Source organism: Charadrius vociferus, unplaced genomic scaffold (genome assembly GCF_000708025.1).
Source record: "Charadrius vociferus isolate BGI_N301 unplaced genomic scaffold, ASM70802v2 scaffold32, whole genome shotgun sequence".
Lineage (NCBI taxonomy): Eukaryota > Metazoa > Chordata > Aves > Charadriiformes > Charadriidae > Charadrius > Charadrius vociferus.
Window position 1 is genome coordinate 11785088 of NW_009647856.1, and position 21540 is coordinate 11806627.

The 21540-nt window shown below is 44.3% G+C and overlaps 1 protein-coding gene across 1 annotated transcript in view; it reads left to right on the forward strand.

Moving 5' to 3' along the window:
- The window catches only part of EXOC4 (exocyst complex component 4), a 442826-nt gene that overhangs the window by 311232 nt on the left and 110054 nt on the right, over positions 1-21540 (forward strand). The window contains exon 11 of the mRNA XM_009882971.1: positions 14165-14384. Within this exon, the coding sequence (XP_009881273.1) occupies positions 14165-14384 (220 nt within the window). The remainder of the gene's footprint in view (positions 1-14164; positions 14385-21540) is intronic.

Genomic DNA, 21540 nt, shown 5'->3' on the forward strand with positions numbered 1-21540 from the left:
TGTGGGATGCAACCATCCTACAGCTGGTGGTTGAACTGGGCCTCCTGGCCATTTCTCCACATTGGCTAAAAGGAAAGCCAACTGCTACAGAGAGGACAGCCAGAATCTCTCATCAGCTCTTCACCGTAGATGCCACAGCGTTGGGATGCCCAAGTTAGGTGTCTATAGCAGGACATCTAAACTTGGCCCTACATTCTCCTGGAGGCAGTAGCTCCATCAAGCCCTGATACTCCAGGATGTCCCCAGATGGGCCCTGGCGTTGCGATCTCTTGGTTTGGGCTTTTCATTTGCCCCGATGTGTTTTTTGGAGTAACCCCTGATGTAACTGATTGGCCGTACCCCTGTCCATCCGCACACCGGAGGCTAATCAGTCAGCTGGATGATAATGAAAGATCGCGCCATCTGTCTGCTTATTTAATGGAGTGTCAGCATATAGCAAATAGGAGGTAATTGGATTGACAGACACAGAGGCAGATATTAGGCTGTTTGCTGTCTGATTGAGAAAAGCAGGGGAGCAGAGAGGTGTAGCAAAGCTAATCTGGTAGTGTCTGTTGTTGGAAGGGCACACAATCTGCCGCACCAAATTCACGGGCTTTGAAACCGCTGGCTGGTCGGCGTTGTTCCTCGCTGCCGTCCGCTCCAAAGCCATCCTTGCATTCGTATTACAAATCATTATAATGCAATCTAATAAAAAACAGTTTGCATAAAGATGGTGCCCATTTATAAAGCTGTCACCGCAGCTACTCTATTAATAGAGCCATTTTAAAGATTTATAGTCAGCATATGTTACTTTTTACAGGGGCCAGATTGAGAGCTGTGGGGTTTGAGCACAAAGGATGTGCAGCCAGATCAGATTTAAAAATAATATGAATAATAAGTTCATTTTTATAAAGCTGTTGCGCTCAGGAGAGAATGTGAAGTTGAGGGGGGTATCATTACATTTCAGTGGCGGTCAACAAACTGAATGTAATATGGCATTGAAAGAAATAGGATTGAATAATACGAAAAGCTAAAGTTAGTGAACTTCATATTTCAGATCGCTTTGTGTAATAGGATGACATTATACGGTGGCTCTGTTAACATCTTTATTGATGTGTGATGCTAAAGTGTTTTATGTGCATTTAATGAAACCCCACAATATTTCTATGTGATAGGTAGGAATTCATTTAGAATTGACTGTCAAGATTGTTTAAAATTATAATTCTTTTTAAGCAAGGCTGTGTGTATTTTCTGCCTTGCACAGTACCGAACACATCGGTAGTAGTGAAATTGTGTTCCGTGTTGTAGTGTCATGGGACGTAAAGCATTGCCCTTACTTTTATAATAAGTTAGAAGCAGAAGAAGCAGTGGGATCCTACAGGTTTGACTTCATCTCATGGTCAGAGCTGGGCAGAAAGTGCCTCTAAGCGTACACGTGCCCTGGGTTCACGTAAAATAAATACATTGCACAACTTCTGTAGAGAGAGAGATTGATTGACCATGGTTAGTACATTTATCTTCTGGCTTCTGCAGGATTGGATTTAAATTACAAGTGGATCAACAGTGGGTAATTTACTACAGTGGTCATTTTGGATTATCATCTCCATCATGAAGCAATCTTGTAACTTTGAGGCAACTAGCAGGCTTTGCTCAACAGCGGATAGCTTTTGGGCTAGAAGCCTTTGGTTTCAGGGATTGGAGCGGAGAGATACGGTGGTGCAGCTTTGGAAGAGCAAAGGGGTGGCTGGTTATAGGAGCTGTGTTTGCTCAGTTCGGTATAAACTTAAAACATGTAACATAGGACGAGGGGGAATGGCTTCAAACTGGAAGAGGGGAGATTTTGATTAGATATTAGGAAGAAATTTTTTGCTATGAGGGTGGTGAGGAACTGGAACAGGTTGCCCAGAAAAGCTGTGGCTGCCCCATCCCTGGAGGTGTTCAAGGCCAGGGTGGACGGGGCTTGGAGCAACGTGGTCTAGTGGGAGGTGTCCCTGCCCATGGCAGGGAGGTTGGTACTCGATGATCTTCAAGGTCCCTTCCAACCTATAACATTCTATGATTCTGTGATTTGGTTTTTTGTTTGTTTTTTTTTAATGACAAATGATAAAGTAGTAGCTCCTCAAACCTGTGTTTCAGGCTGAAGGTGAAGCGTGTTGCCGTGGCTGCAGAGCGGTACGTCACAGCTCCGCTGTCCGTGTTCACTGGAGGTGCAGCATTTTACCTTTTCTTCTTCCCTGGATGTGCACAGTTGGGGTTCGTTGGCGTCTTAACGATACCGTACCCTTCTGCAGTTTGGAGAGTCTCTTGCTTTGCAAACATTCATTGCTTCTTGCAGAAATGGGGAATTGAGGCTCTTTATACCCAAACAACCCAAAATGTTCCTCAATAAATTAGGAGGAGACAAAAACATTTGACCACGGGTTTCCCGCTTCCAGCCTCGCATTGTAAAGAACCTGTACCTGCTCAAAAGGATTAAAAGGAGGTTCATGGCATATAAGGAATAAAGCTACTTTATATTTGCTCTCAAAATGAACTCAGAGGCCTCATAGCGTAGTCAGGAGTCTGTAGGGGGTGAGCAGAATAAAAGTGGAAGTCAGCTCTCAAAAGCACCCATGTAGGTTGGGCTGAAAGGAGTCGGTGTTACACACTGGTGTGTATATCTCCACACGCGCAGCCACGTGCGGGGCTCTGCCAAAACGCAGCCTCGTGGAGGGGAGAAAACATAACCCGCTGCTCACCAGTGACATCTGAAGAGGTTTTTGTCACCGTGCTGCAGGGTGAAAACCCGTCTCTAAACAAGTATGTTGCGGAGGGTCTGTAGGATCGGAACAAAGCTCTAGTTTTTCAGGTTTGATCTGAGAGACTTCTGGGAAGATGTGGAGCAAATTGGATTTGTCTGCCATTGGGGGATGAAAGGCCAACACCAAGGGACGGCTCTTGCAAGGAGCCACAGACAGCATGTTGCTTTAACATCCCATACTGTGCTACATGTACTGAAGCCACCGTTCTCCGCTTTACACTGAGGTGCTCTCAGGAAGAAGGTGTGAGTTTATCAATTTCTCTGACGAGATGTACACCTTGTAGGATAAATCAATTGCTCTAAAGCCCCAGATCCCTCCAGTATTTTTATGGGCTGGGGGTTCAGAAGGAAACGAAGCCGAGGCTTCGTTTGGCCAAGGCCAATGCTGTGAGGTTCAACAAGGCCAAGCGTCCTCCACTTGGGTCACAGCAACCCCATGGATGCTACAGGCTTGGGGCAGAGTGGCTGGAAAGCTGCCCAGTGGAGAGGGACCTGTGGGTGTTAGTTGACAGCTGGCCGAATGTGAGACGGCAGTGTGCCCAGGTGGCCAAGAAGGCCAACAGCATCCTGGCCTGTATCAGGAATAGTGTGGTGAGCAGGACTGGGGCAGTGATCGTCCCCCTGTATTCGGCACTGGTGAGGCCCCACCTCAAGCGCTGTGTTCAGTTTTGGGCCACTCACGACAAGAAAGACATTGAGGTGCTGGAGCGTGTCAAGAGAAGGGCAACAGAGCTGGTGAGGGGTCTGGAGCACACGTCTGGTAAGGAGCGGCTGAGGGCCCTGGGGGTGTTCAGCCTGGAGAAAAGAAGGCTGAGGGGAGACCTTCTCGCTCCCTACAGCTCCCTGAAAGGAGGGGGTAGGGAGGGGGAGGTCGGTCTCTTCTCCCAAGGAACAGACAATGGGACAAGAGGAAATGGCCTCAAGTTGTACCAGAGAAGGTTTAGCTTAGATATTAGGAAAAATTTCTTCACGGAAGGGGTTGTCCAACATTGGAACAGGCTGCCCTGGGAAGTGGTGGAGTCACCATCCCGGGAGGGATTTAAAAGACGTGTAGACATGGTGCTGAGGGACATGGTTTAGTGGTGGTGTCGGCAGTGTCAGGTTGATGGTTGGACTTGATGATCTTAAAGGTCTTCTGACCTAAACGATTCTATGATTCTGTGAAGAGGCCAAACAGCAGCTTTGTTTTCGTTGTAGAAGACAGCCAAGTCTTCTCTTTACTCAGTGTTAGTTAGAAAGCATTGCCTTCTCATTCTTGTTAAATGCTTCTGGTGCTTAAAATGTGGTTTAGGTTGGTGCTGAGAGTCACGTCAGAGTTCAGCCATGTCCCAGTGATGTTTTCACCCATAGTTAGGATTCTTGCTTGCTGTTTATTGTGAATAATCAAAATGTCAAGCAGTCATTCTGCCTCAGTAATAAAAAACGACGCAGTGCGAAGCAAGCTAGAGCGATGTTACTGATCACTTTTTAAGCCTCATCGCAGAAGCAGCATGGGTGGAAAAATGTTATGGGAAGTGGACCAAGGACCGTCAGCATCAGGGCAGGGCAAGGTGAGGACCGACAGTGAATCCCATACCTGGGTGTACATTTGCAACAACCAAGTGACGATGACTTAGTACCTACCAACCACATGTTCCTGGCCCTTTCCGGATGCCGATTAAGCCATGGGTCTCGCTTTATTTCCAGGTCACAATGGGGATAAGGACATGTCCAACCAGTTACTATGGCTCGGCTGATAAGCCATAACTCAACCTTGGAGCTCATCTCTCCATAGAACATAGAGATGCCACCTTGGTTTAAAGCGGACCAGTTGTATTATGTGCAAAGCTCCATGGGACAGGGGTAAATCCCCAAAACCTCCACCAGCAACTGCTGCCACAGCTCCAGCTTGTGGTGTTTTCCCTGTAGCGCTCACGATTTGTATTTCGGGTGTGTCCTCATTAACAGAACCAGCTGATGTGATTCATGCTTGAGTTACTCTTCTTTTCCCTGTCTTCAAAGAGAAGCAGCTGTACCGCATCTGCTCACAGAGGGAGCTGCTTGTGGGTCTTCCAGACGTATAAATGCTATATGCAGATTTGTGGTGCTGGTAATTGCTCTGTTTCATCTGCAGAAAGGGAAATAACATCTTTGCAAGAACAGTGTCTAGAGATAGAAGAGGAATAAAGTTAGATTTTCATTGCTGTAAATTCACAGGCCGATGGATCGGTTTTTAATTCTGCAGACTAATGCCTTTACAAATATACAGCTAGGCTCAAAATCTACCCAGTTTCTATTTCTGAAGTAACGTAGCCCCATTCCAGTGGTGTGTACAGTATATTTTCCCATGGTTTTGCCCAGGACTGTGATGTTGATATGCATTTCATAGCCTTTGTTTCACAGTAACAACTCGGAGCTATGCCGTTTTGTTCCTTTTGAAACTCAATTTCTCTGAGAGGGTCAAAAAACCCTGGGTTATTAGTCACTCAGATTTACCACTTTTGGTAAAATCCCCCCGGGCTGTTAGCTGAGGGTTGGCAGCGAATGGAAATGCAGCCGCCTCCTCACGCTCGCTCGTGCCGTCGCAAGAGATGAGAGGATGGAGACCACGAGATGCGACCATCAATCCAACCGCCGTGCCAGAAACCTTCCGTCGGGTGGGCTCTTGCTAATGTTTGAATGAATTGCCTTGTGCCAGCTTTGTCGAGGAAATCCTTACTCCCGTAGATGAGATTTACCTCTGACAAGATGAAAATCAAAAGCGACGAAGAGGCTTTGCAGTGCTGCACCCACATCACCCCTACTCGGCTGGATCTGAGCAGAAGGGTGTTTTCATCTGTGGCCTTGCTAGTGGGTGTCAATGAAGATCTTCAGCTACGACAGCAACCCCAAAAGCAAATAAAAGCAGTTTTGAGGCCATGAGGAGGATGGAAACGTGGGGTGCTGTCCAAATTAGGCAGATGAAAAGATTGTAATTAGCACATTAAAATTTGCCTCCAAGGTTCGACCTCCCCACCAAAAATCCAGTGTGGTTCTGCTGACACTGCTCATGGTTCTGGCTCAGTGAGAGCTGTAGGGCATGAGATACACATTTCTATACATTATGAAGTTTTAGATCTACTTAATTCTGTCTCTACATCTTGTGGCCCAAATACTAGCCAATATTCCCCTCTGGAGACAACAGAAGAAATTGCACCTGGTCTGTCCTGAGATAGTTGCACTAAGTCAGAAAGTTGTGTTCTTCAGGTGATAGGTAAGCATTAAATAATCAATATTTTTAGCACAAGGTGATAGCTAAATTAGAATTTAATTTTTTTTTTCTGAGTGTGTGTGGTGTTTGTAGTGCCTCAGAGGCAACAAAATACTTATTTTTATATTACACCTGCATGGGAAGGAGGTATTTCTTACCTCAATCTCATGGATGAGCAACTACAACACAGAAATCAATTCTTTAAACCTCATATTTTTTTAGCTACTGTTAAAAAAAGAAGTTCTGGACTCTTTCATCTTCCAGCGCTAAAGCTGTCAGCTCTGTGGGGACATAGTCAGAAGCCTTTATAGTAACCAAAAGAGCTATATCGAGTAGATGAGCTTTTTTTGATTGGGGATTTCTGCTTCTATAAGGGAGGGACTGAAGCGACAGTAGAATCTGACCATTTGCCCGAAACAGCCCATCAAACTCAGTTTGGTGTGGTGGGCACCAGTGTGGCTGGTACTGCCAGTGACTTGTGTTGAGCTGAAACCTTAATGTTTTAGGGAAAAACACCCCAAATTTGGTGTTTTCTGTTAACAGTACTCATTTTCCATAGTCGTTACCTTCCTGGGTGTTTTCTGTGCTGTGTGATATTTCAAAATAGCAGAAAATTAATGTTTTTAGTCTGATACTAGCTGTTTTTTTGTCGGGTTTTGCTAAAATTGTAAATGCACTTAGTGTAGCTACATCTTCATTGAGTGTCCCAGAGCTGTTTGTACTTTTCTATGATAATTATAATTTTAATCGCATTTTGGGTCACCGAGAGAAGAGCTTAAACCTTTATTCCCGCTGTTGTCCCCTGCATCCAGCTCCCTTTGGACTTACGTCGTACAGAAGCAGTTCTGTTATCTTGCATATAGCCACAATATTTATCCGCAGCGTGCTCCTCAGTGAAATAACAATCCTGGGGTAATTGATAGTGTAACCTAAATAATTCTCCGTATTCAAGTTTTCATGCAAAATAATGTGCTTTCTGTTACTTTAGTACCTATTTGATTGGTCTTCAGTAACAAACAACCTCGGATCTACACGCTGCAGTGATTTTTTTAAATTTAATTTTATTTGTTGTATTCTGCGCGTGGGTAATGGTTGGTACCTTTTGGTACGGGAGCATCGGTAGGTCTCACTTTGACAGAGGAGAGAGGAGTCAGAGGATGGACTGGACTGCAGGTCGGATGAGAAATAGGTTTATATTCCAACTACATCATTGTGTGCCCTGAATATATTGAAATACATACCAATTTTGGTTGCACAGAGTTGTGGATATAGCCTCTTTGCCTCACCACGTTATCACGAGGGTGGTAAATCAGGAATCAGAGCTTGTTAGTTATCAAAGAGCTTGGCAGGAGAACGTCATCTTTGGCTGTCCCTTCTGTTGACCCTCTCCCAAAAAACCTGCTTGGGGTGGGAAGAATTACTGGATGGGTAGTGGACAATCTGGGATTTTCCAGGTGTCTGTCTCCATTTGAATGAGTCCTCAAACCTTCAAGAACCTATAGTCTTGAATATTTATCTCAAATTGCCTTGAGTCTGAACAACCAGTTTGGGGTTTGCCGTTCTGTCGGTAACCGGTATCCAGTTCAAAGGATTTCTGATGTTTCCTTAGTATTGCCTTGATTGGTGTAAGCTCACCAAAAGGTTCATTCCACGTACTTAGAAGTTTTCAGACTAAGATAGAGGGAAAAGAACAGTTTAGGGTCATACAAAAATGAAACAAGCTGACATGTAAATTTGGACTGAATGTCTGTAAAAATTTTCTTAATTAGGTTTTGGAATATTTTAATTTTTTTGCTGTTTCATTTGTTTGAGGAGGGAATTTCAGATAATATTACCATCATCATTAGGAAAAAGAGTAGTTGATGTTATGCACTTTCAATGACGTCTTCAGTTTCTTTTAATGATATTTCAGAAGACATCTGATCACAAGAAGACAGGAGAAAGCCTTGGGAAGGTGAAAGTTGTAGGTTTCTAAATCAATCCATATAGCTTTTTTAGGTTTTATGGTTTTTATTACACACTTTCAGCCTAGGTAAGACAGTCCTCATAGCCAATTAAGTTGTGAGTTAGAACGAATCAAATTTTCTGAAATGGTTTGCCTTTTTTTTCTTTTTTTAATCCAAATGACTGTCATTTACAAAAAGATACTTCATTTTACTGAAAGTGCTTTTCTGTCTAAGGGGAATGCTTAATTGCAGCCGCAAATCACCTCAAATGCTTTCATAGGAGGATAAAACAAGTTAAAAATTGTGCATCATTTTGAAAATGCAGGTTCTGAATTCAGGATAAGATGCAGATTTCTATTTCTTTTTCCCATCTGCTCTCTTCAAGAACTCCATCCTGGCCAGACATCTCATAAAAGTGTCCTTCAGAGCAGTGACATCCCTACGAGCCTTTTTAGGATTCCAGGCAATTCCCAGGACTATCTACAGTGACCATTATCCAAAATCTGGTGACTCGCCTCGCTCCGCATTTTTATTCAGAGAAAGCATTTTTGCACTTTATACCTCTGACATATACGGCGGTTATGTTAAATAAGTGTAATTGCTCAGCGTTAGGGGAATTTTCCATCCTGAATCTACTATGTGGCTCATTCTTTCACATTTAGAGAGTACACCCCACGGCGTGTTAACCTTTATAGGTTTTCCTTTGGTTTTTGTGTGCCGCTGAGAGATGATTTTAAATGCGGTTGTTGATACTGTTTCAGAAATCCCACTAAATTACAACTGAATGGTTCTTTTTCGAGTAGCATAATCAGAGCAAATGGAAAGTGAATCAAAGCTGTTCCTCCAAGGCCTTCTTTATGTCCCCTTTTTACAGTGAGCTATATCTCAAATTTCACTCTTTGGAGAATAGGGTATAAAAGGGCTCAGTCACGCAGCCATTCACCATCTCCATGTTTTTTGAGGTTTTTTTGGTCGTTTGGATTTACGCACGTGCAGGTATGTCCAAAACCAATTTGAAGAATCATGTCCAGACCTTCCTTAGTGTTCTGCTTTATTCAAATGCCAAAAAGTTTTCTCCACTTTGATTTTTACGCATTTTATATGAGCGTGTCATTGACCAAAATGTGATTTCTTATCGTCTATGCCGGTTCACACACAGACATAAATGTTGGTCTCTGGGATAGCCATGGGTCAAATGGCTTTTTTGACATCTTAATAGTTGCTTGGATAGCTTGTATGAGTAAAACGGGAACGTTTTTGGAAAGTACTCTTAGAATATGCTGTTAAACATTTCCTTCTTTATAAAGACTGAGTTATGTTTGACTAAGTTAACCACCAATAATTGAAATTTAAATAAATAAATAGCACAGTGTGTGACTGTGAATGTACATGTATGTGTCTGCCAAGCAGAAAATAGAGAATATCTGTTAGGTCTTCAATGCCACCCAATGCTTCACCGTTTTGAAAACTTCATTTTCAGTTTCTTGTAATTTGACTAGTCTTTAATTGCCAACTGGGACTAGATACTTTTTTAGAATAATATGTCTGAAATCCTTGTTCTTTCTGAGAGTGAGAAGAAGAAAGACATCGTACATGTTGGCAAATTCTGGTGACCTTTTCTTTGGCTGTGAATTCGCATCTTCACATTTCTCAGTAAGAAGGACTGTCATGTAAAGGGTGCGCCTTTTGCCATCCCCCTGAAAACGCACCAAAATTTGCCGTAGTTGTACACCTTTGAAGAAGCACAGTGCTCACGCTTTCATAAGAGGCTTCCAGTTTGTAGTGGTTGAAATTCCTGATGGGCACAATTCTGCCCATAGCTAACCAGGACCAAGCCAAGGGCAAGGACCTCGCAAAGGTGCTGGTTCCTGAGCCAAGGACTGCCTCCCCTCGCAGTGTTTTTGGGGGTTCGGTACCTGCTGGGCTCCAGCTGCCTGGAGGAGGATGCCTCCTGATGTAAGAGCCAAGAAGAGAGGAGAAATGTAGGATGAACAAGTGGCATCGGGAGCCAAGGAAAATAAGATAACTGGTGGCCAAATTCCCACAAACAGGGGTTGTATGAAGAAATGAGAAGGCGGGAAGAATGAAGTTTGGAAGGAGTGCAGACAGCCCCGTGGGACTTTGTGGCAGATGTGTCTCACTTGGTGTCAGAGTGATTCACGCAGGTGGCAACTGGCTGCTGGTGCGTGTTACTCCAGCCATGTGGCAGCGAGTTGCCAAGTCCCAACGCTGTGACATTCACTGTCCGAACACCGACCATCCCGTTCCTAGGACGAGACAAGGATCTCCTGGTGAGAGCAATAGTGTGCCATTTTGTGCCTAAACTTACACCACAACGTCATGCACAGCACTAAAGTGACACAAGCGACACCCATCCTTGCTTTTCCAAACTTGTCAGTGTTTGACTTTGCATCCTTAATTCTCTTAAGAAATACATAGAATTAATGTTTTCCATTAGATTAATCTGTTCTTAATGGCATTCTGAATAATCCTCCCAATACACAACACGTAGGGGGCATCGCTGTTGCAATATAGCGTGCTAGAAGGATATAGCCAGCAGGATTGAGCCAGCAACGTGCCCTTGTGGCCAAGAAGGCCAATGGCATCCTGAGGGGCATCAAGAAGAGTGTGGCCAGCAGGTCAAGGGAGGTCATCCTCCCCCTCTACTCTGCCCTAGTGAGGCCGCATCTGGAGTACTGTGTCCAGTTCTGGGCTCCCCAGTTCAAGAATGACAGGGAACTACTGGAGAGAGACCAGCGGAGGGCTACGAAGACAATCAAGGGACTGGAGCATCTCTCTGATGAGGAAAGGCTGAGAGCCCTGGGGCTGTTCAGCCTGGAGAAGAGAAGGCTGAGAGGGAATCTCATCGATGCTTATCGATATCTAAAGGGTGGGTGTCAAGAGGATGAGGCCACACTCTTTTCCGTGGTGCCCAGTGACAGGACAAGGGGCAACAGGCACAAACTGAAACACGCGAAATTCCATCTGAACATGAGGAAAAACTTCTTTCCTTTGAGAGTGGCAGAGCACTGGCACAGACTGCCCAGAGAGGCTGTGGGGTCTCCTTCTCTGGAGATATCAAAAACCCTCCAGAATGCATTCCTGTGCAACCTGCTATAGGTGAGCCTGTTCTGGCAGGGGGGGTGGACTAACTGATCTCCAGATGTCCCTTCCAACCCCGACCATTTTGTGATTCTGTGACTCTTGAAGCACATCTGCCATATCTCTGTATCTGGACCCTTGTGATGCTTGCTTGGGCGCCCCAGTCATGTCCTCAGTGGGATTTTCCTGTGGGTGGGATGAAGGTTGGAGCTGCACAGTGGCTGTCTTGAGTGTTCCATTTGCAGAGCAGATGTGGCGCCTCCAGCAGTTATGACTCATCCTGGCTGATGAAAGCGTGGTGAGGTCATCTTTGGACCATAGCAGGTCATAGCAAGTTAGACCTCCGTCATCCTTCTTCTAGGCTGTACTAAGTGCTAATGTACTTGCACCATTAGAGTATCCAAATCTTGAACTCCTACGGCTGTTCCCTACTGTACGAGATGCTCTGACATCCATACTGCGTCTTTCTTTACCTTTTCTCCCATTTCCTTTGGTACAGATCTTTTGATTAAATGAAGACTTCAGGAATTGTCTGGTTTTCATTACCATTATCGTTCAATCAAGCTATCCTTGAACATTCAAACTTAAGGTCTCTCATCCATATCCTCTAGTCCTCCATGCCGTGCACAGTTTCATTCTTAATAACTTTTTCCTGATACCAAGTTTAAATCTGCTTTCCTAAGCTCTTTACCATTTGTTCTTTATCACAAGTGTTGCTGAGCGCTCACAAAATCCCCTCTCGCAGAGTCATTGCTGTCTAGCAGCTTTCTCGTAGTCTGTGATTACTTTACGTTTCGTATCAAGTGAAATAGAGATATGTTTTTGATTCTTACCACTATTAAGTGAACTGCTGTTGTTTTGTCTATGCCGAGAAGTTAAACCCTATTAGAACACATCAACTGCCAGGATTCAGCCCTCTAATCAAGGAAAAGTTTGCTGGAGATTAAGGCACGGGTCTTTCGGTGAGAGCTGAAATGGTGATTAATGCCAGGTACTGGGAATCAAAAATTCTTGATTACACCTTTCACTAGCGCCGACCTTTGCTACGGCCTCGCGCAAGCAATTTAGTCTCTGCTATAGGAAACACTTATGGAGCTGTTGTGGGATAAGGAGTTGCTGTAGGTCAGCACATCTGAGCTCTGATAGTTTGCCGCTAGTTTGTACGCGGCCATTCTCCCTCCCAAAGTGTTCTTCTCTTTATGTTGGTTTAACCATTTTTAAGCACGTGCTAGGTTTTAAAAGTGTTTAGTAGTGGTTCCCTTCGGTCCGCTGAAAGTTGCTTGTTTCAAGCTCAAGCTGCTGTGCCTCTCCTTTCCCATCTGGAAGAAGCATAATGGTGTAATTCACTTTTTTTTTTGGTGAGTTCTGTGCATCGAAAGCGCAGTGTAAATGAGCTTATGAAGAAAGAACGGCAAATGTATTGGCAGACGTGAAAAGATACGGTCAGTTAGTTTAATATGGTCCCATCAACCTTGACAACATTCCCTTAAGGACAACAGTGGTTGTCACTCGAAGCTGGTGACATTAGGTCTGTTATTTCAGAGATAAGCTCGGTGGTGGTCTCTCTGCTCTCTTCCTGGGTGACTCCACTGTTTCCCTGTTTGATAAAGCTGATTCACATTATCGATCTGTGAAAGCCAGGGAATAAAACTGCCATCCTTTGCGCTTCTCTCTATGCAGCATCTCTCTTTGGAGAGGCAATCTTCAAACATAACCGCGAATGGGTCCCCCTGCGGAAGCAATAACCGCATCGGCCCAAATGTGTCAACTCTAGACTGATGGAGTCAACGCTGCAGAGGCTTTAGGGAGCAAATTGTTCAGATTTGAAAGAAATCATGCTACTAAAATTGACAGGAGCTCCTCAGTCAGTCCTCTGAAGGGAAGCTGCCTCCTCCAGAGTGCTGAACGTGGAGGTAGAAAATTACGGACAATTAAGCAGACCTCGTTGAAGTGTTTGGGAAAATGCTTAGTGGTGAGGCGTCGCTAATAAATGCTAACTGCTCTGGAACTGTTAGAGATGTCTCAATTGCCCCCCAAAAAAACCCTCCTAGTGAAGAAGAGGTGGTTTTCGGGGTGCCGAGGGTGTTGCTACATATATTGGGAGATCCAAGGTCGAATGTTTGCTTCTGCTGCTGCTGTGTAAAACAAAGATAAAAACAATCCCAGCCTTTCCAGGAATGAGATTAAAATATAAAACCTTGCGAGGCACTCAGGTGCATCGATGAAAAAGGCTGCGTAAACACCATACACGTTTCTCCCTTTTGGACGGCGTGTCTAAATCCATTATGGCTCCTGATACTCAATTCCTAATTATTTTGATGCACACAGTTTTGAAAGGAAGACTAATTTCATTGCCTCAGATGTAAGTTAAAGAAATGACAAGGTAATTTCTAGAAGAAACTCCTATGCATTAAACAGATGGCATCGCTGAGATAAAGATATTTTGCGGGAGGAGATGGCAAACATTTTGTGTTAAAATATTCCCAGAATTGGCGTGCCGTTCTGCGTACGCAGGAACGGAATCCTAGGATGAAACAATAATGCATAATAAAAATATAACATAACACAGACATACATAATGCAATATGATATCAGCATAATATATGTGCATTGCTTTTTTCAGTGATATTTCTAGACTTCAAGCTGGAATGGGTTCAGTTTAGGGGTGGGAACCCACCTGTGGGAATCAAGTGACCAATCCCAGAAGGAAGTTTGCCTTTTCAAAGGGATTTCTGGCATCCTGAATTTTTCTATGGGGGTTTTATTTTTAAAAAGAAATCTTTCCAGTATGTCCCAAATAGAACAGTCAGTGATTTTTGGACAGATAAACACAGATCGTGCCCAGGTTGTGAATTTTCACCAATTCCCTGTTTTGTCTGTTCTTCTCCAACCATTGAGTCTGTCCAGCTGTTGACTTTAATGTATTTTTTTTGAAGGCTCCCTTATAGACCTGTTCTACTCTTCATGCCTCATGTTGGCCCAATCTATGGTCATTCCCCCACTGCTGGTGCTTGGCTCTGAGATGTAGGAATGGCAAAGGCAACACTAACACATTTAGAGTAACTACATGGTTAGACTACATTGCATTCTTCCCTTTCTGTTTTCCAGATTTATCCAGGAGATAGAGCACGCCATGGAGCTTGGCCCAACCAAGCAGTGTCCGCTCCGCGAGTTCCTCACTATGTACATCAAGAACATCTTCCTCAATCAGGTCCTGGCTGAGATCAATAAAGAGATTGAAGGCGTCACGAAGGCATCTGATCCCTTGAAAATACTGGCTAATGCAGATACCATGAAGATCCTAGGTGTGCAGCGGCCTCTTCTGCAGGTAGGAGCTGAGTGAACTGCCAATGCATCCCTTACTGTCCATGTCTAGCCATGACCTGGGTATATATCCAATGAGGAAAGACATGGAGCTGCTCGAGCAGGTCCAGAGGAGGCAAAAAAGATGCTCCAAGGGCTGGAGCCCCTCTGCTGGGAGGACAGGCTAGGAAAGTTGGGGGTGTTCAGCCTGGAGAAGAGAAGGCTCCAGGGAGACCTCAGAGCCCCTTCCAGTGCCTAAAGGGGCTCCAGGAGGGCTGGGGAGGGACTCCTGATCAGGGAGGGGAGCGATGGGATTAGGGGCAATGGTTTCAAACTGGAAGAGGGGAGATTTAGATTAGATATTCGGAAGAAATTTTTCACTCGGAGGGTGGTGAGCCCCTGGCCCGGGTTGCCCAGAGAAGCTGTGGCTGCCCCATCCCTGGAGGGGTTCAAGGCCAGGTTGGACGGGGCTTGGAGCAACCTGGGCTGGTGGGAGGTGTCCCTGCCCATGGCAGGGTGGTGGAACTAGATGACCCCTTCCATCCCAAACTATTCAATGATTCTGGACCCACAAAATCTGTCTCACCATTGAGTCTGTAACTGGGATCTATTCCAGTGTCACTGCTAGTGTAGTCTTTCTTCTTCCAGTCTCTGTGTGCAGATGGGTTACATACATTGAGCGCTCTTATGTTTCATGAGTGCAGGAGGGTATGACTCTCTTGCTGAATATGTCAAGCTAACGGTGATCTTTGCATCTTGCCGGGCATGTGCCGTTATTAAAGCACCTTGTAGCTATCACAGCAAATTGTCGCCACGTTTCTCAAACCCAAACCTCAGAACCTTATTTTCAAGATTTGCAATAATGTGTGCCTGCCCCAGAAGTTCTGAGGCTGCTTGCAAATCAGAGCTCTGTGCGATCGGACTGAATGAACGTGCCAAACAACCAGAAGGAGCAAAGATAAGATCTGTTGCCTCCCAAGTGCAGCGGGTTTGTGATTGATGTGATGCCGTTGCAGCGAGGCAGCTGTATGGCCTCCCCAGCCAGATAAGAGATATTGGAGAGCTTTGGCTTTGAAGTTAGAGTATTTATAGGAGAAGTCTCTTTCGAAACAGCTTTTTGGAGCTCTCACGTAGAGTAGTGATAATAGCAAAAAGCACCGTTCTCATCCCAACTACATGGGTAACAGGAAAGTATGGAAGCGCCCCCCCCAAAAAAAATTTCTAAATTAGATGTGTTGCATGGGACTGAAAGGAATGAACTAACTGCCGGCTCTGACTCTTGCTGTGATTTGGGTCAAGCTCTGTTAATCCTTTTAAATTATTCCCTCATATCTGTAAAATCACCTCCTCAGGGATGAATAATATTTGCAAAGTTCTTAGGAAGTAGCACGCATCTCCTCAGGTTTGTGTGGCCACTTTCTGTCTTAGTTTATAACTGGCAAATGTGTGTATATTATAATGATATATAATCATAGTAATAACTATTATTATTGTTACTATTTGGGGGAAATCACTAGGAATTTTGCCTGTATTAATGGTCACTAACGCTATGCCTGTCCAGGTGCTGCAGTTATGGGATGCTTCTTTCAGAAGCAAAGCACAGTGAGATTCCAGCAGAGAGTTTTGAGAAGTCTTTAGAGGGGAACAGCTTCCTTGGAAGGGGGAGGAAAGTTTCTTTACATGGTTTAAAAAGTCTCCATGAGTTCAAATGATGATTTGAAGTGGGACAGCATCCCTGAACTACTCTATTCCCAGGGCTTTACCTTCCATCTCAGAAACTCAGCTGTCAAAACCGAAAAGTGGAGGAATACAACCCGTTGGAAATCATTGCTAACATAAAAATTGTTTCAGCCTCAATATTCACTGAGCATGCACAATGTAAGATGAGAGCAGGGCATTGCCCCAGGAGCAGGTTATGTCTGGGTATCTCACGTTGGATGGATTTGATGGTCCACCTCTAGAGCCCTCAACATAAGAAGGACATGGATCTGGTGGAGCAGGGCCAGAGGAGGCCACCGAGATGCTGTGAGGGCTGGAGCCCCTCTGCTGGGAGAGTTGGGGGGGTTCAGCCTGGAGAAGAGAAGGCTCCGGGGAGACCTTAGAGCCCCTTCCAGTATCTGAAGGGCGCCTACAAGAAGGCTGGAGAGGGACTTTTTGGAAGGGCATGTAGTGATGGTACAAGGGGAAATGGCTTCAAACTGGAAGAGGGGAGATTTAGATTAGATATTAGGAAGAAATTTTTCACTCTGAGGGTGGTGAGGCACTGGCCCAGATTGCCCCGGGAAGCTGTGGCTGCCCCATCCCTGGAGGTGTTCAAGGCCAGGTTGGACGGGGCTTGGAGCAACCTGGGCTGGTGGGAGGTGTCCCTGCCCATGGCAGGAGGGGTGGAACTCGATGATCTTCAGGGGCCCCTCCCAACTAAACCATTCTATGATTCTATGGCAAAAGTGTAGGCACAAGAAAACCAGGAATGGTCACGAAACAAGAGCACAGTATTGAAAACCGCTTTAAGAACATCAGAAGGGGTTCTGTAGATCAAGAACTGGAGCATGTTGGCAGGAGCACAGCAGAGAGGGGCTGCGCTGGGGAAGAAACTACAACATGCGCCCTTGGTTTGCAGCTATCTGCAATGCCCGTAATTCCTCACCATTGCAAGTGCCTTGCAAAAAAGAAACGTGCCACATCTGTGGCACACATAGAACTCTTCCAAGACTTGATTTTCAGAACAGGGTTGAAAAAAAAAAATGTTTAGGGCAGTTTGGTCTTCCACAATGGGAGAAGTGTCTGAAGATTGTAACTATGAGTTACAATGGAAAGCAAAATTCTGCTTATTCATGGTCTGAGGATTCCATTGAAGATGTTATTTGAATTTCATTTTGAGAGGTATGGAAATAAATACAGGTATATTCTGTGTTGTATTTTATATTCTTTGCCTTCTTTTGTTTTCTCTTATGAGAATTAAACTGAGTGAGAACCCAAACTCAGCCTGCGCAGGCATCTGACCTTATCGAGGGCTTAAAATACTTTATGGTAATATTAACTCGCAAGCTTTGGAGCAGGACCATGGAGGTTGATAACCTTACAAATTTGTTTCAGATTCTTAATGCAGTAATGTATTTTTGTGGATTGTGGCTTGGTTTGTAGCCATGAAAATGTGTTCTATAATATCAATACATTTTCTTAAAGTTCATTTGGGGTTGAAGAGTCAGAATGGCTTGGAATTTTCTCGTCCAGTTCCTATAATTTGTTTCTCATGATGGATGGAAATCATTTTGAACTGGAATTATTCTTGGTCAAAATGTACGTGGTCAGAAGGTCTGCCTGTTCCTGACATTATAGACGGGTAATTTTGTGAAAGAGAAGAAAAATTGCTGCCTCTTTGAACCAAGTCATCCAAATAGCTCCCTAAAATAATTTTATTGATTTTACATTAAAAGGGAAAAAGGAAAAAAAAAGCCTATTTCTGCATTGACGGCGCTGAAGCCCGAAATCTTTGCCCTCATCACCTCATGGGCAAAATACAGTCTGTAGCGTGAATGAGCCTTGCGCCTCTCTCCCAGCGCTGTGTTACTTTTTTCCTGCCTTGTGTCATTCGTGGAGGGGTTCGTGGTTCAACCATCCCACTCTTTTCTATCCCCAAGATCTTTCTGAAGCTTCTGCGGCGGGAGCCGGCGCTGTGATTTGAACACGACTCGAGAATTTATCAGTTCCCACTGCACAGGCTGATAATAGCTGCTTTTTGATAACTATCACCACGTGTTTGAATTGAATTAGCTTCTAGATAAGAGGTTTTCTGGCATCCTGTGCCATCATGTCCTCTCAGATGAATCACCCATTTCTGTAAAGATTATGCTTTAAAAATAAAAAATAAAAAATTGTAGCTGCCCTTTGTAAATAGTACATTTGACTAAGAGGATGGTCTTGTTTTCCATTCTTCCCTCCTTAAATGTAAAATATTGTAAATCCCTTGCCTTTTAAGAGTGACTGAATAACCGTGAAACTAATTTGTCTCAAAATTATTCTGCATTAAACTTCATGCTGTAATTGCTTAAATCAATACTAAATTAGGCTACAAAGCAGCTCGACAGCCTGTTATAGCCTGTTCTTGTACGGTTCGTGTCGAGGTGATAAGTCTTTCCCGCTAGGTGGTCACTCCTAATACTGGCCTTAAAAATGCAGTGCCCTGTCTCCATCCAACAAAAAAGCACTCATTTCTTCGATCTTTCCACTCTGTAAGAGCCGAGTGGTTTTTTTTCCTGTAAAGCATCAGTGCGACCGTCGTTTCTTAGAGCAGTATTGTGTAGATGATGGGCGTGATAGTTTTCTGGCCAAGCTCCAGTGGCTGAAAATCCAGCAAAAAAAAACAAAAACGAAAAACCCTCCTTCAAAAAGTCAGAGTGCGCAGCTGTTAGCTGGATAATGACTCGCTGGAGTTAATTACCCCGTCGCCTGCACCGCTTATCCCACGCGCTAAGTCACTCGCTTGTGACATTCCAAGGAGACATCACTGGTAGCTTTGGCATGTTTTCTTCCCGTCAAATTACTGGTTATTAGGAAGAAGAATGGTCGCCGTGAGTGGCGTTGAAATGGCTCACCAGTAGTGATGGGTGCATGCTTTGATAGCGGGTGGATGTTATTATTTATTAGTGTAAACAAATTAGTTGTTTTTCCAGGCTGGCTTCCAACGATCAAAATCCATTAAGGAGGAGGCATGGCTGATCAATTGGGTTTTTCCCATTCAAGGACAAGTGTGACTTTTGAGGCAGCACCTGTGGTTCTGGCCCTCGTATTTCAATGTTTTTGGCAGTGACTTGGTGTCTAAAAGAGTATGAAGTGCTTTGCAGATGTTTTCATCTCTTGTGTGGTCTATCTGTTTCCACTACACAGCCAAAATGTGGAGAGGTTAAGACCCGCCAACTGAGTCCGTGGCAGAATTTCGAGCTGAATCTTCTTTTTCAGCTTGAAATGAGAGCCAAAATTATCTCTCTGTGGGAGCCTGAATCTCCCTATTGCTTTCAATATTTCTTTAGATAATTTTTCCTCCGGGGGAACGTTTAGCGTGGTTACTGCCGTTTGTGGAAGCTTTTACAAGGCTCCCGTGTAAGTCATCTGCAGATGTATAAGTTCTCCACTGAGGCTGATCGCGGAGCTCTACGTTATATAAAAGCGATTGCTAGCTTTAGGCAAACTGTTATGGCAGCGCTTCAATTTATTTTAAAAATCAAGTTTGACTTGCGCATTCAGTAAAACCTGGGTAGGAGAGAACGTTAAGTTGCATACGGACATCCTGAAGCAGCACGCCTTGCAGGCAGAATTATTTTCTTCCTCTCCGGATTCTGGAAAAGCAAAGTCAGGTTTCGCAAACCGTCCCACGGATGTGACTCATGTTTGACCTGAAGGAAACAACTGCACGTTTGAGGTCTCCGTAGCCTGTTAATCCCTGCAGTCGCTGGATAACCCTTCCATAGGTGGGTGCAATCTTGCGTTGGAGTCGGCCAGAATCCGTATAACCCTTTTTTGTTCAGCACTGAATCCAGGTTAATATTCCTCATCTCTTGTGACCCGAGGCTCAATATCAAGCTGGTCTTGGCCATGCGGTTTCTATCGAGAACATGTGAGAACTGCTCTCCCATTTAAACAAACATTTTGAGAGCTGATAAAATCACAGCTGCTCTGTCTGGAACATGCACTATTAGAAATTAGCACTGCAGAGAACAGTAAAAGCCTAAGTCTGGACTGAAAGCCGTGAGAGTTGGGTGCAAAATGTCTTTGATCATGGTCCTACCTGAGATCACCAACTTGTTTTGTTCACATCAACAAGTATCTGCCGTATGACCGCAATTTTTGGCCCATACCAGCCCAGATTGGATCTGAGCTTCGTAAATGATGTGTTCCCATTATTTCCAGATCTTTAATAACCATTTTTTGAATATTTCCGTACCCAGTATCATAGGATTGTAATGTTGGTAGTTGGAAGGGACCTCTGGAAGTTGGTCTCGTGCCTGAATCTCTGGCCCAGAACTGAACACCGGATCAGGTCAGTTGTGGCTTTGTTTCAGTGAGACCTGAAAAGTTCCAGAGATGGAGATCCTCTGGGCAATAGTTCTGCATTGCTCTCCTGCTGGAAAGCTTTTTCCTAGCCACAATTTTTGGCTGCTGTCCGTTATTATGTCACATGTATGATATATAGGACAGACCAGGAGTCTTCATTTAAGTCACATATTATTTTTATTTGTGGAAATGTGAACCCTATGTGCGGTGCAGCTCTTGCCTCTGTGTAAGGCACATGAGGTGTGAAGCAGAATAACTAATCCAGTGACCACATTGTGGCTTCCGCGCATCTGCCTGTGGTTGTATCTTGTTATGGCTGATCTGTAGTTTAAATTATTCTGGTATTATTAAAATATACGTCCCAGTTTTGTGCTACTAGAGTCAGTCTAGCCACAATGGTCTTGAAAATGATGAAAGTGTATATGGAGGGGCTGTGTCAGTGAGTCTAATCAGAAGATATTATGGGTAAAACAGACCAGTTAATAAAAAGAGATCACCCAGTCTTGTGTCTCTTGGCAATTACATTGTGCTTCTGATTAGTGAATCTTAAATGCTTTTTCAATAATTTAATTTAATTGGTAAAACTTGTTATTCGAAGACTGCGTTTCTAACACGGCTTTATCTCTCGGTCTGTGTCTTCGTAGTTTGTCAGCCAACATCATTCCTGGGTTCCAAGAGCTCATACTTCAGGGTCCGTTCATGTCATTTGCTTTGCTTGCTCGGAGTTGTGTCTGCCGGGTTATTTCAGAAGGTGACCTGATCTGGGAAAGCTCTATTTCTGACCTTAAGCTCTGAGTTTGAGCAAAAGCAATGACCATTGCTCTGAACGTCCTTGGGTTGGAAAAACACAACCTCCTGAGCTGCTGGTGCTGAGAAACCTGGCTGGAATGGGGTCAAACCTTGTGGTTTTGGGGTGGGTTGAAGGGTACAGACCAGCTGCTGTCTCTTTTCATCTTTCTGCAGCAAGAGTTTTTTGGTGGACGAGCCGGAGAGAAGTAACAGTTTCTGACACATCTGCTGACAGGGACTGAAATGCATTAGCACTCTGTCAATCCCATCTTCTAAGAGCTGCCTTTTTTGAGACCTGTTGACTTCACTGGCTATCAAAGGCACCCTCAGTTTTTGGCCTG